The 16,725-nt window shown below is 61.7% G+C and overlaps 1 protein-coding gene across 1 annotated transcript; it reads left to right on the forward strand.

Moving 5' to 3' along the window:
- Window positions 1-1,183: 1,183 nt before the first annotated feature.
- Window positions 1,184-16,708, forward strand: PMEPA1 (prostate transmembrane protein, androgen induced 1). Its single transcript, XM_047068217.1, has 7 exons — window positions 1,184-1,276; window positions 1,432-1,468; window positions 3,329-3,379; window positions 5,131-5,250; window positions 8,466-8,620; window positions 13,991-14,044; window positions 14,489-16,708. Exons 1-7 carry the CDS (start codon window positions 1,184-1,186, stop codon window positions 15,035-15,037), a joined length of 1,059 nt encoding a protein of 352 aa, XP_046924173.1. The 3' UTR covers window positions 15,038-16,708.
- The last annotated feature ends 17 nt before the right edge of the window (window positions 16,709-16,725 follow it).

The following is a 16,725-nucleotide window of genomic DNA, read 5'->3' on the forward strand; positions in this document are numbered from 1 at the left end:
AGCATGGAGTGTGTCCAATCCACGAAGGAGGGTGTCGTGTCCTCTCGGCATCCAAACTGCTGTGGAACAAACAGGACAAGAGAGGTGGTCGGGGCACCTGCCTTCCCCTCTGCCTGGAGGCCATTTCTAGCCTTCCCTCATCTGCCTGGCTGACTCTCTCTCTCTTTCTCTCTCCCTCTCTCTCTTCTCTCCTGTCTCTCTCCCTTTCGGTCACAGGCACACGCACACCTGCACACGCTTCCCTACTGGGCATCCTCTCCACCCCTCCCCCCCCCCACCCCGCAGCTGTTACTCACTGACTTCTGCCTAGAAGTTTCGTTTTGCAGGTGGCCCGCTGGTCCCTGGTCTGTGCAGACACAGTCACCCACAGACATAGGTGTGCATCCTGAGATTCACTTAAAAAATACACACACACACACACACACACACACGTTTGTTTTCTTCTAAACAAAAACAGCCTCGTCCTATCTGGTGGCTTCTCTTTCTGTCTTCGGGGTGTCTTTGGTGCCAGTGCTGTGGCTTCTTGGGTTGTGTCGGCCCCTCTGGGGGACGTGTAAGTGGCTCCTGGGGATTCGAGCCCTTCGGTGCAAACCAGCAGTGCCCCCTCTGGACCCTCATCTGCACACGCGAGAAGAAATGTGGCCATTTATGCAGCATGCTTCGTGCGTGTGCTGTCAGGGGAAGGTGCTGGTCCAGGTGCGGGGGACGCACGATAAGCAAAAAGTCACCTTTGGCGACACGGGCATTCTACTAGGGAGAGGCAGGGAATAAATGATTAGACAGGTCACGTTAGCACTCCGGAGTAGTGCTTCAGTGAAGAGGAAAGCCGGCACGGGGCATAGGGTCCTCGGGCTTGGGGCAGAGCCCTGTTCCAGGCACGGTGCTCGGGGATGCTTCTTGAGGAAGGGGCATTGCCACGGAGACCGGAAGGAGGGGAGCAAGCACGTGTGCTTGGGGGACGATCATTCCAGGCAGAAATAAGGGCATGTGCAAAGGCCCTGAGGTGGGGCTTGTGCTTGGCCCTTTTACGGAACACGTGGTTAGAGCACTGTGGGCGAGTGGGAGAGAGTCCCAGGAGAAAGAACATGTGGAGAGAAAGGCCCAGAAGTTGATTTGCAAGGTCAAGCGGGCATACTTGCGTGTTTTGAGAGCTTGTTAGTTTCGCTGTCCAGAAGCGCTCCCGATGTATCCCGTCTGTGAGCTACGGCGCTGGCAGTGGGGACCCGCTGAGGGAAGCCGTGGCCAGCTGCTGCGGATTCGGACAGCGCCAGCCCAGGTCTGTGTGAGGAGGGCGGGCAGGCGACGTCCAGAGCCTGTAAGCCTTGGTTCCAGGGCATCCCTCCTGGAAATGTTGGCTCCCAAGTTAGCCGGTGCGGCTCGTAGCCACAACCGTGTGAAGAGGGGTGCGGTTACCCCTCTTTTTTTCCCTAGATGCGGACACAGAGTCATCTGCCTGGCCAGGGTCGTGGTAAGCGGCAAAGCTACGATTCGAAGGGAGCCTTGGGGCCAAACGTGTCCTTAACCTGTACCCTGGGATCTTACCGTGACCAGCGGTGCGGAGAGGCTCAGTCCCCGCCCCCTCGCCACCCAGCCTGTGGCTTCTTCCTTGAGGCTACCCAGACAACGCCAGACGGTATCTCAGGGCTACGTGTTCAGGTAACGGGTGCCAGTCGCCCAGCTGTGTGCTTGGCACTGAGTGAGCGCTTGGTAAGCGGTTCGGTCTGTTTTTAAAAATGAGAATACTGGCCTAGATTTGCTGCCCACCTCTCAAGCCTCAAAAGAAAGACAGATTCATTCCCCCCTCCCCCTATAAATGGTCTTGCCCTAAGAAATAAATGTGCCGTTGGGGGGTGTTTGAAATGGCACCAGGAGTGATCAGAAAGTTATTCCTTTGACGTCTGGTTCAATTCTATTTGACATTCTAGGTGGGGAGGGAGCCGGGTTCTTATTCAAATGCAGGGAGGGGGTGGGTGGGGGGGGGGAGGGGGGGCAGTAATGAAGTGGCTGGAACCCCAGGCAGGCTGGGGCTCCGCTGAATGACAATGAAGCCCGCCCCAGTGGGTCTCATCCAGGCAGGTCTAACAAGATTAGATTTTCATAAATTTCAGACAGGGCCAATTCCTAATTCCTTGGTGTGCGGCCGGGAGGCCAGACAGGGCCGCCTGCACGGGCTGCTTGTTAACCAGGAAGCAAACCAGCTGCCCCCTCCGCTGGGAGCAGACACAAGGGGGGGGGGTGGCCGTGGGGGGTCGTCTGGTCTGGAAACCTCCTGTGGGCTGGCGGGAGCCGGGTGGACTCCAGCCCAGGAAAGACAGAATGAGCTCCGGTACCCAACGGCCAACCCCGGTGATTAACCGAACGGGTGGTGACGGTCACCCTCGCTTACCTGCACCGGGGAGGTGCGTCGTCCTACTGAACACGTATATACCCGCGTATAGCCAATAGCGCGTATTAGCACAGTTCTGCACCGGCCCGCACCCCCATTGACAGCTGGGAACCGGCTGAACGGGGGTTGGAACCCGGGCTCCTGAGCTTGGTTCCGATCGAGGCTCCGTCCCCAAGAACAGGGGGCTGTGAGCTCGGATGCAGAAGAACTCGTTGCATCTTTACCTTCACCCACCCGATAAGGAACACGGGCTCCAAAGCACGGAGCCGTCAGCAGCACCTGCCGCGTGGTCACCAGTGGAAACCACGGATTTCGCATCACGTCGAAAACCTGCCAGGTCCTGTTTAATGCGATACTATCCCTGCGTCACAAAAATAATTCTGGGTGTTCTTTCCATATCACGCATCTGGTTGAGAGTTTGATAACTGCCTTAATATAGTTGGCTTCCTTTTTAAGCCACGGTTTTATTTAATTTTCATTTAAAAGCCGTATTCCGAGAGAGAGAGAGAGAGAGAGAGAGAGCGTCCTTCCTGGCTTCCCCGGGTTGCCAGGGCCCCACCGCAGGGAAGAGGGGAATCGGGGTTGGCCTGGATTCAGGACTGCTCTCTGGGCCCATGCTGCACCCCCAGGGCTGTTGTGGGAGTTCAGAGAGGGAGGTCCTGTCCTGGCTGGCCCTCCGTGCTCCACAGCAGAGGGACGGTCGCCGTTCGTATCTCTCCGCAGTGCCCTGAGAGGTGCCCAGAGCTCCCCCAGAGTGCCTGGGATGACCTTCCTGACCGTCCTGTGATTTCCCTCCACCGTGGGCGGGAGGCGGGTGCCACCCACCACGAATACCGGCCGCATGGACCGCACAGCCGGGAGGAAGGAATGGCCCTGGGTCCGTGGGTGGTGTGGTCTTTGGCCAGCCATCCCCTCCATCAGCCCCCTCTTCCTCGTCCGTAGAGCAGGTGCAGGGGGCGGTGGGCACGTTCGTATCTGCTGCACAGAAGGACGGTGAGGATTCGGTAAGGCGATGCTTCTGAGTGTGTGGACCGTGCCTGGCATTTTGGGGGGCCCTGGGCACACGCCACCTCTCTCTACTGTCGGGCCAGCTGGGAAAGGACCAGAGATGGGCGTGCACACATCTCAAAGTGACTGTGTCTGTCTCCGGAGGAGAAGACAAAAGGGAGGGTCAGGCCGCTCCGATGAGGCAGACGAGCCTGTTAATTTGAAATTATTCACCAGGAAAGAAGACGCTAAATTAAATTAGAGTGACCTTACTTTGCATGCCGAAGACGGGCTTGGCCACCCCCGAGAGCCTACGGCATCCATCACCCACCCCAAGGGGGAAATTAGGGAGAGAAATGGCACAGCCGCTCCCCCGCCCTCCCCACGGTGAGCGGACCTGACGCCCGGAACGAGATGAGGGAAACGTGTTTCTCTCCCGAAGGCTCCTGTTGGAGCTGTGCCCTCGGCGCAGAAGCGGGACGAGTGTCTGTCCGTCCCTCGTGGCCTTGCATCCAGCTGCCAGCCGGGGTGAGCAATTCGGATCGACCTTGCTCCAAACCCCCAACCCTGGGGCACCCCCCAGCCAGGCGCACCTCGGCGTTTCTAGGGCATCAGCCTGAATGAGGGTGTCAGGAATTGGGACGTGGGGACGGCGGAGTCCGCTGAGCTCTTACATTTCTTGCGTCATCTCCCCCATGCTGGGTCGTAACGGGGACTCCACAGAGGCCTGCGTGGCCGGGGTCCCACAGCGTGTAGCTGGCAGGTATACAGGGAGGCAGGACCAGGTGCTCCGGGCGTGGGGAGGGGAAACTAAGGAGTACTTCGGGAAAGCTGCAAGAACTTCTTAGAACAGGACTCTCAGGGAGGCTCTGGGTTGCAGACCCAGCCCTGCTCTTTCTCGGTGCACCTTCACCCTGGGCCTCAGCGTCCCCATCTGCGAAGTGCCGGTGGCGATGGCTCCCGCCTCACAGACCTAGGGGAGGTGGGCTCCTTGTGGATGTTGCGGCTGTTGGGGTCATGATAACGGCTGCAGTGACCTTGGTGACCCGGGGCTATCGACCCACCCGCCCACCCCTCCCGCTCCGGTCCGTCCGCCCTTGTCCGCGAGCAGCCTCTGTCTGTGGGTCCTGTGGTCACGGGAGCCTTGAAAGCCAGGGAAGGGGGTGGGCAGGGGTAGGACCTGCCCCTGCGTGCACCAAGCTGGGCACTTGGCCTGCGGCCCCGCTGAAGGGGAGGGCTGTCAGATTGAGGAAACGAGGCAGGATCGCCGTGGCCCCGTCCCCGACATCCGCGGCAGGTCGGTGACCTGGGCTTCTCTCGGGGCCGGAAATCCCCAGCTTGCCCGCCCTGCAGGCTTCGGTCTGCCCGGTGCTTTCAAGCCTCTTGAATGTGCTGCCAGCCGAAGGCCGGGCAGCTTCACAGATGGTTTCTGGGTTCCGGGGAGAGCAGAGGTGTGACCACACTGGGCCGGCCTGCCCCGGGCGCCGGCCTCTGGGGCGGCTGGGGTTCCAAGGAGTAGTGCCCGGCTAGGGGGAGCGGGCCCACGCTCCAGTCACCATGCCTGCCTGCGCGCGGAAGAGGGAAGTCGGGGTGCCGGAGCCCAGGCCACCCCCCCCACCGAGCCCCGGGGCCCGGCAGGTGATGTCACCCAGAGCGGTGCTTGGGGCCAAGCAGAGGGCGCAGCTGTTCCTTTGCCGGGAGGGGGGAGGGGGAGGCTGTTGATGCACGTGGTCTCCAGTTTGCCGCCTCTCCAGCAGGTGCTGTCCTGGTGCGTTTCCTGGAGAAGCGGGCTCTGTCCCCTGAAGGCGGTGCCTCCTGGAAGGAGGCCCCCGAGTGGAAGCGTGTGGGCTGCCAAGGCCAGAGCTCTCGGCCCAGCGGTTGGTGCTCTGCCTCAGGGGTTGGTGCGAACCAGCTGCCGGCCGGGTCCACTTCTGGACCCCTGAGTGCCCCCACCCGCTCGTGCCGCCGGGCCTGGGCCTGGCCTGGAATATCCAGCGCGGCCCTGCTTAACCCTCTCTTTGCCGGCTTGTGGGCATACCTTGTTTCGCTCTACCGAGGCGGTGGGGAGCCCCCCCGTTAATCCTGAGGGAGCGGCTCCCCGAGTGCTGAGCACATTGTCCGTGCACAGTGCTGCCCCCAGGTGCCCTTAGCCTCCTTTTACGTCGGGGGGCTGGGATGGAATCCTAGGTGAGGTCCAAGGGTCGCACTGGGGCCTAGGGACCCTGACGGACCTGTAACAGAGCTTAGGAACCCTTAGGAGTCTCTCTCCTCTTCTGAGCCTAGACCCAGGCCTTTGGCTTCCAGAATGTAATCAGTCACGGCTTCTCTTTTTTCTGAGAGTTTTTCCCTCTCCTCACCCGTGTGGATTTCCTGGGTCCCGGCCGTACTGGGGTCGCGGCCCAGGGAGACAGCAAAGGCCTAGGGTGCTCACGTGCTCATTTCTGGGGCTGATTGTCTCACTCTGGACCCCAGCCTCCAGAACTATGTTCTCCTGCCCTTTTGGCCCAGACTGGCGGGGTCAGGAGAGCTGTGGAGGGCTTGTTCACGCCCACAGGCCTGCCTGCCAGCTCTTCATGCACTGTCCCCTGGCCACCTTGCCTCAGAAGCTGTCTCACCTTAACGTTCTGGGGCCTGGAAAACGCCAGGAGGAGGGCCAGGGCCTGGGACAAAGGCAGACCGGAGGCACGCGTCCCTTCCTTCGGGCCAGCGTGGGCAGGGCCCCAGGAGACGGCAGGGGGAGGGGGCAGGGGGAACCCACCACTGTGGTCCCAGCGAGGGTGAAGAGTGCACCGGGCTGGGGGAGGGGAATTGTAGGCCCCTCTGAGGAAGGAGGGCGTGGGGGTTGCACAAAGCAAGCCTGTATGTTCCCTGAATGGGCGGCTTTATCCTGGGCCCTCACAGACAGGACCCTGCCCTTAGGGAGTCAGAACAGGCTGCCGAGGCCTGACCAGCCTGTCTGGGGAGGCAGGAGGTGTGGCCACGGTTGCTGGATCCCAGCAGGAAAGTGAGGGTGACCCTCCGCCGGTTCCAGGCTTGCCTAATCTGCCGGGCAGGGCCCCAGCCTTCTGGGCACTCGGGACAGTCTCCCTGAAGTCCCTGGCCAGCTCGTCCTCCCTCCTGGGCCCTCCAGGGCACGATGGGACGCAGCCCCGCCTGGGAACCAGAGCCACGGCCCAAGCGTGGACCCGTCCTTCCTTGTCGAGGGGCATCCCCATGCAATGTAGGGGGCCCCCACCCAATTGCAACAGCCACTGATGTGCCCAGAAATTGTCACATGTCCCCTGGTGGGCAGGCTCCCTCGACTTAGTAACAGCAGCAGGCATTGGAGGCGCAGCTGGGCACCCCTGTAAGGCAGCATGAGAAGGGGGGTGTCCTGGAGAGCCTGCGTGGGAGGAAGGGGGTGGCCAGGGCTTTGGAGAGGGTGTTGGGGGCTGGGGTTCTGTGTGGAGAAGCGCCCAGTGTTCTGCAAACGGTAACGTTCCCACCTAGGACGCATCGCTTTCCTGCTGGAAGCTGCAGGGAAACTGAGGCAGGAAGGAGTGGCCTCCGCAGGGCTGGAGTCAGGGTGGGCCCAGAGCCCTTGACCCGGCGCACCTCCTGCTGCCTGTTGCTTCCCGCTTCCCACCTGCCACCCGCCCCCACGCCTCCAGCGTCAGTTTGTCTCGGAGGTGGGAGAGCTGAGTCAGTGGCCCTGAGCTTGAACCTGTGCCCTGGGGAGCCCTCGGCGAATCGCTTGTTAGCGCCGGGCGTCGGGGTGCTCTGCCCCCCGGTGGGCGGCCGTGGGCTGGAGGAGGCCGGCCCAGCTGTGCCCCCGAGCTGTCCCTCGCCTGCCGTGTCACCACCCGGGTCCCCGGCTCGACCGGCGCTGGCGTCCCGCCCGTTGCCGGGGGCTCTGCTTGCACCCAGCACGGCCAGCTGCCGAGCCGCCTCGACTCGGACCCGCTTGAGTCAGCAGAAACCGCCCCGGCTCTGGCAGGATCAAAATAACCTCCTTCCTTTTCCAGTACTTGAGGGTTTTTCCGCCTTCGAGGGGAAAAACAAAACAACACCGAAAGAAAAGAGAGAGAGAGAGAGAAAAGGAACGAGAACTGCAGTGTCTGCAGCCACACTGAATGTGGTTTTTCTGAGGCCTCTTTCCCGAGAGCTGGGGGGGCCGGGGGGTCGGGTCTCCTCCCACATCCCTGTCCCGTCCAGGGTGGGGTGTGCTTGTGATAGACGTGCCTATGTGTGTGCGCACGTGTGTATGTGTGCGCGTGAGTGTGCAGTGGGGAGGGTGTGTGTGTGTGTGTGTGTGTGTGAGTGTTGGGGTGTTGCAGGGAGGTGAGTGAATGCTCAGAAGGGCTGGGTCCCGAGCCCCAGGCTAGCGTCGGGGTCCCCTCGGAAGGGTTGGGCCGGCATAGGGGTCCCCTCGGAAAGGCTGGACCCCCAGCCCCGGGCCAGCGTCGGGGTCCCCTCAGCAGGGCTGGGCCGGCGTCGGGGTCCCCTCGGAAGGGCTGGATCCCCAGCCCCTGGCCTGCATCGGGGTCCCCTCTGAAGGGCTGGGCCGGCGTCGGGGTCCCCTTGGAAGGGCTGGATCGGGGTCCCCTTGGAAGGGTTGGGCCCCGAGCCCCAGGCTGGCATAAGGGTCCCCTCGGAAGGGTGGGGCCGGCATAGGGGTCCCCTCAGAAGGGCTGGATCCCCAGCCCCGGGCCTGCATCAGAGTCCCCTCCAAAGGGTTGGGCCAGCATAAGGGTCCCCCCAGAAGGGGATCCAGCCCCGGGCTGGCGTCGGGGTCCCCTCAGCAGGGCTGGGCCGGCGTCGGGGTCCCCTCGGAAGAGCTGGATCCCCAGCCCCGGGCCAGCGTCGGGGTCCCCTCAGAAGGGCTGGGCCGGCATCGGGGTCCCCTCGGAAGGGCTGGGCCTGCGTCGGGGTCCCCTCAGAAGGGCTGGATCCCCAGCCCTGGGCCTGCATCAGAGTCCCCTCTGAAGGGTTGGGCCGGCATAAGGGTCCCCCCAGAAGGGGATCCAGCCCCGGGCCGGCGTCGGGTCCCCTCGGAAGGGCTGGGCTGGCGTCGGGGTCCCCGTGGGCTCACGTGTCTCCCTTGGTCCTGCAGCAGAACTGGAGTTCGTTGAGATCACCATCATCGTGGTGGTGGTGATGGTGATGGTGGTGGTGATCACGTGCCTGCTTAGCCACTACAAGCTGTCTGCGCGCTCCTTCATCGGCCGGCACGGCCAGGGCAGGAGGAGAGAAGACGCCCTCTCCTCGGTAAGTGTCTGGCGTCCCACCTCGCGGTGCGCTCACAGGAACGGGAGGGAGGCAGTCGGCGGCCACAGGGGACACTGCTGGGCAGGCGATGGAGGAGGGTGTTCGGGGTACAGGCCAAGGCCGGAAGGGACGGGCTGGTGGGGAAGGTGCCCGCGGTCCTGCCGCCTTAGCCCAGACGGAAGGGAGGCGGCCCTTCCCTCTCTTCTATACCCTGCAGGCGTCTGGGCAGGGGGCTCGGTGTCTTGGGGACAACAGGTCACCCTGGAAAGGGCCTTCCCAGCTCCACTGGTCCTGGCCGTGCGCCCTCGCACCAGTCCCGATTCCTGAAATGGGGCTGCCGTTTACCGTGAGCGGGGCTCAGCGCCGAATCACGGCGGGGGCGCTGCTGGCCAGGACGGCCCAGACACTCCCGTCCACTCCGTCACCCACCCACCCATTCATGCACTCACTGCACAGACGCCTACGGAGCAGAGGGCCTAGAACCTCCCAGACACTGGCGGGGGCGGGGGGAGGGGCGGGGGAGGGAATGGCTGTGGACAAGCCCCCTGTGGTTGCTGCCCGGTGGCTGGACCCACACAGACAGGGACGCCTAAATCAGACGATACTGAGGGGCGCTCGGAAGGAAGCCAGAGTGACTGTCCCCGAGGATCCCAGCGTGGTGTGTTTGGCCAGGAGAGCCAGGACGAGCCTCTTAGGCCGAGCTCTGAAGGAGGAGAGTGACGATGGTCCCGGAAGGCGAGGACGAACGCTGCTCTGGAGGGGTCCCGGCCGTACACAGAATACGGCGTTTTGACGTGACGTTAGGATTACGAGCGTCACGGGGCATTCTGGAAGCCCCACCAGTATCCCTTCGACTCCACAACGTGGGGGGGCCCCGCGGGCCCGGAACTTGGCCCTTCTGCGGCTCTGAGCGTCCAGGGCGCCTGGCCCCCTGCACCTGCGGGGCTCAACTGTGCCCTGCCCGCTGGCCACTCTTCAGCAGGCGGGCCGCAGGGGCTGCCGGGTTCATCCCCAAGTATGTCTGTCCCCGTGCGTGCGATGTGTGATTTCACAACCTGGGCAGGAGCGGGCGGCCAGGCCTGATGGACAGGCTGGGATTTGCAGGGAGAAGGTGGCACGTGGGTGGCCCGGGGCTATGCGCCCGAGCACGTCTCTGAGCCCGTGAGGACAGCCGTGGAACAACCCGGCCTCCCGGTTCTGGGGGGCGCCTGCGGTTGGCGGTGGGGCTGAGCCAGGGGCGGCTGGCAGGCCTGTCCCCGGCAGGGTCAGGCATCTCCTGCATCCGGCTGCCGCCGCAGCACGTCCACAGGTAGCCGGGGCAAGGAGATCCACCCCCTTGGTCCCTCTGACGGGAACACAGCCTGCCCCAGACGTGAGGCTCGGCGTGTCTGGGGAGGGGGGGGGGCACCCGGGCTGCTGCTCTGAAGGAATCCTCCGCGGCTAAGGCCCGGGCTCACCTGTGTCTGTTTGCTGTGACTGTTGCCCGAGTGACGGCGTTGCCAGCTGCACTGTGGCGAGCACGCACCTGCCTCCCCTGTGCCCGGTGCTTTCCCGCCCGCCGCAGCCTGGAAACCCCACTCCGTGGGGGGGAACCTGGGGCCCGCAGAGGTGGGAGCATTTGCCTGAAGCCTCTCAGCCTGTAAGTGGCAGTTTGAAGAGCCCAGGCCCGTTTGTCCTCCCTCGGATGCTGGGGCAAGGGAGGGCACTTGGAACAAACGAGAAGGCACTAGCTGGGGGGGGGGGGGTGCCCAGGGTGGGCCACCCGGGCCCCTCTGAGCCTCAGTCTCCCTCAGACGGGTGGAGCTAGCCTTTCTGCAGCCCGCCCCATAGGTACAGTCACGGGGAGGATGACGTTTGCCCAGAGAGCTGGGGAAATGACACAGGTTCCGGTGGGAGGGATCCCTGCTGCCACCGGGGGCGGGGAGACCGCCCTGTGGGTAGCACCTGGGACTTTGTGCCCAGACAGAGGTGAAGATTCGGGCCCCGGTTCCTGGACACCCGAAGCCAAAGGAGAGTCGCCACCCCCATCTACCCAGCCACCTGCATGGACCCCTGGGGCTGCCTGGCGGGGTAAACACAGAGCTTCATTAGGCCTGAACTGAGTGTGGCAGCTCCCTTGGGGACCCCCCGCCAGACAGGGCGAGTCAGAGGAGTCTCAGGGCCCCGTGACCTCCCACAGGGGCCCAAACCTGGCCACTGTCAGCCTGGGGCTGGCCCTGCCCCTGGCATGGCTGTCCTGCCTCGGGTCCCGTTTCATTTGCTTGAATGAGGCCCACATTTAGGTAAGCCTGTGGCCCCAGAATGTCACTTCCTTGTCTGGTGCTGCTCCCAGGCAAGCCAGGGTCTAGCGCATAATGGTAACAGTGATGATCCAGCCACCACGGTGGCACCGACTGTGGGTCTGAAGGGTCTTGCGCTGGGGTTGGCAGGTGAGGGGAATGTTACCTGTGAAGGCAGGTACCGTCCCACCCGGGCGCATTTGAGCAGGTGGACAGGTGCAGCCAGGCCCCACCCAGGAAGCGTCCTGTTTTCGTTTCTGAGCTGCTCCCAGGTCTCTGAACTTTGCTTTCAGACACCACTTTGGACAAACATTCCCCGCTTTGAATTCCTCTCCTCAGCGGCCTTCATTGTTCCCACAAAGTTTATGTAACTTGAGCAGCGATGGTCACTTCACCCGTAGCCCCCACCCCCGGAAGACGGTTTGTGCACGGGGCCCGCTCAGCGTGGGGCAGGGATGCATTCAGACTAGGGCTCAGCCAGGGCTTTGGATGGGGCAACCCTTTGTTCTCTTTGTCCCCAGATCAGCCCTGGCGTGGGTCTCCTGCCTCCCACATGGCTTCTGTGGGCACAAGGCTTCTGATCGGGGCCAGTGCAGCCAGCTGGACATTCGATCGCTATACAAGTGGGCCAGGCTGCTAGAGGGGCTGAGTTGCTATGGGAGCCAGGGAGGCAGTGGAGCGGGGGGAGGGGGGTGGTGGGTGGTTCCTGGGAGGCTCCCTGGAGGAGGAAATGACTCCGAGGTGCACAAGCTGGAGGCAGTCAGGTGATGAGGCTGGTGGGTGATTTGGGAGTCTGTGGTGGGGCTCCTGGGACAGCGACAGGTTGTTGTCTTAAGCTTCCTGGGTGGTGCCACCGTGCAGCCGGGTAGATACTCCCTGTGCTAGGGCTGGGAGTCGGGGGAGTGGTGGGCAGAGGTCCTGGGCGGCCACGTCACGCAGAGCCTGGGACAGAGGGACTCGTAGGAGGGTTTTAGGCAGGAGTTTATCTGGGTCACATTTCGTCCTTGGCTGCGTGCATCACGCCCCGGGACTCCTGACCCTACTGAGGAGCAGGTAGATGTCCCCATCTGCTTCCTGGCACGTATGGACTGTGCCAGTGGCCCGACGGGGGGCTGCGGAGCCTGCCAGGACCAGCCTGGGCCCCGGTGGCTCTAGAGGCAGGCAGGTCAGGGTTTGGATCCTAGCACTGCCTTTCACCAGCTAGGCCTACTCAGCTCGGCTAGCCAACCTCAGCCTGCCTTGTAGGTTTGTCGGGAGAAATGAGATAGTGCTTTATTTATTTACTTTTGAGAGACCGCGGGGAGGGCGGGGGTTGCGGGCAGAGAGATGGGGAGACAGAATCCCAACCAGGCTCCGCACTGACAGTTTGATGCGGGGCTCGAACTCACGAACTGTGAGGTCAGGACCGGAGCCAAAATTGAGTCGGATGCTTAACTGACCGAGCCGCCCAGGTGCCCAGGAGAGTGCTTAGTGCAGTTTCTGCCACCAAGGCAGTGACTGATACGTTACTGATATCAGTAACAAAACGGCCTTCGGTGACCACATGAAGGGGCAAGGTCGTATGTCTGCTTGCATCCTAACACCTGGAACATGCTAGAGAGAGACTCCAATGAGTCTGTGTGCGGGCTGAGTGCTTTCCTGGTGGGACGGTTTTGAGAGCCATAGAGCCCCCTAGTGGCCTTGTCGGTAACTGCAAGCCTCGGCCTACCCGCCCCCTCCAATTCCTGCTCCAGCCCTAGCCGGTGGGTGAGAATGTCTTAGGTGGGACCGCTCGGGAAAACGTGCCCCCAAGGAAACTTTTGGGGTGATAATGTTATTTCGATGGTAGTGATGGGTCTCTGGTATATACACATGCCAAAACTTAACCAAATTGTATACCCTGGATATGCGCAGTTAATATCATCTATCAGTTAACGCCTACAGAAAGCTGTAAAATTCTAACAAGACATCCCTCCCCCTGCCCCCAGGCTCAGGGCTGTCTAGCATCATGTGACCAGCATTGGCTGGGTTTGCCTCCTGGTACGGGGTCCCCCTTCCCTGACCCTTGGGTCTCTTCCCCCAGACCTGAAACTGCACGTGGCCAGCTGTCCCCCATTCCCATGCAGCCTGTCCACGGGTCGGGGGGAGGGGGGGCGGCCACGGGCCCGTGTGCAGAGGCTGCGGGCTTCGTGAGGTGGCACTTACCCCTTTGGCAAGAGGCGGTGCCTCGTTCCACCGTTGCTGACCGACTGGATCACGATTTGGTGACAGAGCAGCTCCGTGAGTGCAAGCGAGGGAGGGGCAGAGAGAGAGGGAGACACGGAATCGGAAGCAGGCCCCGGGCTCTGAGCTCTTGAGACAGAGGTGTTCGAGAAAGTCTGCAGACCTGACCACGCAGTGGGGCGGCCAGTGCCAAGGCCCGTGGGTGCATGCGCTTTGCGCTAGATGGTGGGTGGGTGTGGCCCCCAGCACTTCCATATACTCACTCAGGGCCACGGGCACTCCAAGCATATTCCACCCGTGGAAAGTTCCAGAAGTTAAGTAACTCGCCGAGGTCACCCTGCAAGCAAGTGGTGGTCGAGGCCAGGAGGGCTGGATGAGGCCCGCTTCCTTAACCAGCCATTTCACAAGAGAACTTGGGTTCGTGCTAAGGTGCCTGGGAAAAGCTGCTGGAGAGTTCTGAGAAGGAGGGGCCCGCCAATTAGATGTAGGTTTTGGAAAGCGTGAGCGTGGAGGGTGAATTTTCGGGGGACAGCCGGGAGAAGGCGGGTGGCCGCGAGGCTTGCAGTTACCCACGTGGCCACGAGGGGGCTCTACGGCTCTCAAAACTGTCCCACCCGGAAAGCCCTCAGCCCGCGCAGACTCATTGGAGTCTCTAGTATGTTCCAGGTGTTAGGGTGCAAGCGGACATGCGACCTCGCCGCTTCACGTGGTCACCGAGGGCCGTTTGGTTACTGCCAGAACCGCCCAGGGCCCAGGGTGCGGATGGGGAGCCGTGGCCGGGTGCTGCATCTGATGGCACGTGCAAGATCGCAGGGTCAAAGCCAGTCGGCCCCTTTGCTCTCTCCCCTCTGTTCATCCTGCTGACCCCGCCCCTCTCCTCCCCGCACAGGAAGGATGCCTCTGGCCCTCGGAGAGCACCGTGTCGGGCAACGGAATCCCAGAGGTGAGACCCTGTGCTGCCGCCCGCCCCCTCCCTGCCTGTCCCCCAAGGCTGCTGTTGTGGACGCCTGAAGGCCATCCTCCCAGCAGGTCCCCCTTTCCAAGCCAGGGGCGCCTCCCTTGGCCCGAACCGCGTGGCCGCTGGCCCACACCTCTGCCCTTTTCCAAAGAGTCGTCGTCCGCGGCTGCTGGGATCACCCAAGCCGGGACGTAACGCTCTACCCGCAGGGAGTGGCGCACAGCATCTGCAACACGCGCGGACAAAAGTTGCCCCGATTTCAGCCCTGGAATGATGCTCCCAGCCCGGGGGGGCTCCCCGGCATCAGCGCGCGGCCGGACTCCGCGCACTGGGCACCGCCACCTGCCGTCCCGTCCCCCGGAGAGCAGGGCCCCGCGCCTCGGGTCCTGCTTCGGGTCCTCACTCCGCTCCGCCCCCCCCCCCCCCCAGCCGCAGGTCTATGCTCCTCCGAGGCCCACCGACCGCCTGGCCGTGCCCCCCTTCACCCAGCGGGACCGCTGCCTCCGCTTCCAGCCCACCTACCCGTACCTGCAGCACGAGATCGACCTGCCGCCCACCATCTCGCTGTCGGATGGGGAGGAGCCCCCGCCCTACCAGGGCCCCTGCACCCTCCAGCTGCGAGACCCCGAGCAGCAGCTGGAGCTGAACCGGGAGTCCGTGCGCGCGCCCCCGAACAGAACCATCTTCGACAGCGACCTGATGGACAGTGCCATGTTGGGCGGCCCCTGCCCCCCCAGCAGTAACTCGGGCATCAGCGCCACGTGCTACGGGGGCGGCGGGCGCATGGAGGGGCCGCCCCCCACCTACAGCGAGGTCATCGGGCACTACCCCGGGTCCCCCTCGTTCCAGCACCAGCAGAGCAGCGGGCCGCCCTCCTTGCTGGAGGGGACCCGGCTCCCCCACGCACACCTCGCCCCGCTGGAGAGCTCACCCGCCTGGAGCAAAGAGAAAGATAAACAGAAAGGACACCCTCTCTAGGAATCCCGGGGCCGGGGCCGGGCAGCAGTGAGTATAGGAAAAAAAGAAAAAAACAGAAAGGCAAAACACTCCGCACTTCCGAAACCAGAAGACAGAGGAGGACCGGGCGGCACCCAGAAAATGTGGCGCGTATCCATCCTTTCCCCCTCTCTCTGTGTATAAATATTTACATGTTCTGTCTGGTCTGAATGCACAAGCTAAGAAAGCTTGCAAAAACAAAACAAAACAAAACAAAAAAAAACAACCACGTTTCTTTGTCGAGCTGTGTCTTGAAGGCAAAAGAGAAAAAAGAAAAAAAAAAAACCTACCCTAGTCTTTTCTGTTCCTAGTTGAGCTGCGTGCGTGAATGCTTATTTCCTTTCGTTTGTTTATGATGATTTCACTTAACTTTAAAGACCTATTTGCACAAAACCTTTGTTTAAAGATCTGCAATATTATATATATAAATATATATAAAATAAGAGAAGTATTGTGAGGGCAGGAGTATTTTTGTATTAGAAGAGGCCTATTAAAAAAAAAAAAGTTGTTTTCTGAACTAGAAGAGAAAAAAAAGGCAATTTTTGAGTGCCAGGTCAGAAAGCGTGTATTACCTTGTAAAGAAGAAGAAGAAGAAGAAGAAAAAAAACTACAAAGCAGGGGTTTAGAGTTATTTATATAAATGTTGAGCTTTTGCACTATTTTTTAATATAACTATGTCAGTGCTTGTTTGATGGAAACTTCTATCGTGTCTGTCGAGACTTTTAAGGGAGAAGCGGCGGAATTTGGCAGCGGCCCGTCTGGCAGAGGGCGGGCTCTGCACGGAGTTGGGGGAGGCTTCCGGAGGGGGCGCTCTTCCTGCGTAAGTGGAAGCTTCTGTCTAGCGATCGGTTGTTACCGCCTCATACATTCCCCACCGGAGGAGACGCATTTCCCCCTCTGGGCCGGCACAGCCTTTGGATGGCAGACGAGATGGGGAAATCGGTCACCCAGTGCCAGGGTGGTGGCTTTGCCTTGCCCCAGATGAAAATAAACTGTTCCTGAAGGATCTTAGTTTTTCCTCCTGTTTTTTAAGCATGAGCCCCCTCCCCCTCCCCCCAGGAAGGGGCTGAGGCGCCCCCTTTGCCGCCGCTGCCGCTGCCGCTCCCGGAGCACGTTGCCGGGACCCGCCGGAGAGGTTGGGGTGGCTGCTTTCCGAGCGGACGATCCGGCGGGTCCAGGACTTCTCAGCTGAGGTCGGTGGAGGCCACCGGCAGATTGGAAAGGCCCCCGAGGAGTTCGACCTCATCCCTGGCTTTCTCTTTACGTAGCAGTTCTCACCGAACAGGCCAACAAACGGCACACCAGAGAGAAAAAGTGACACGCGCAGGTGTCTCCCAGGACACGACAGAGGGTTAACGCGAAGAGAAACAGCACCGACAACGGGGAAACCGGCGTAAACCTGTGCTTTATGTTTTCAAATCAGAATTGAATTCTTTACCTCCTCTCCCACACGTCCATTCCTCTCCCCGTGGAAACAGTCGTGTTTGGCGTGTTCGTGTGTCTGTGTTTTCCCAGCATCTGTATCAGATACGAGTCTCGTTTGCCAGGATTTTGCCGAGTGGATTTCGGGTTGGCAGGATCCTTGGTGGCCTGTGCAGGCGAGGGCGCGTGAGTGGGCACACGTGTGTGACAGTGGCAGGCCGGCCAGCGGTTGGGGGGGGGGGGCTCCT

The sequence above is a fragment of the Lynx rufus genome, unplaced genomic scaffold (assembly GCF_022079265.1).
Source record: "Lynx rufus isolate CCGP_SWC_20201006 ecotype Redwood Valley unplaced genomic scaffold, mLynRuf1.p SCAF_8, whole genome shotgun sequence".
Classification (NCBI taxonomy): Eukaryota; Metazoa; Chordata; class Mammalia; order Carnivora; family Felidae; genus Lynx; species Lynx rufus.

Coding starts and splice junctions, on each gene's coding strand:
- PMEPA1 (XM_047068217.1), top strand. CDS start 1,184: ATGTATCCCGTCTGTGAGCTACGGCGCTGGCAGTGGGGACCCGCTGAG. Junction 5,251..8,465: donor CCAGAGCTCTCGGCCCAGCG/GTTGGTGCTCTG, acceptor TTGGTCCTGCAG/CAGAACTGGAGTTCGTTGAG. Junction 14,045..14,488: donor CGGGCAACGGAATCCCAGAG/GTGAGACCCTGT, acceptor CCCCCCCCCCAG/CCGCAGGTCTATGCTCCTCC.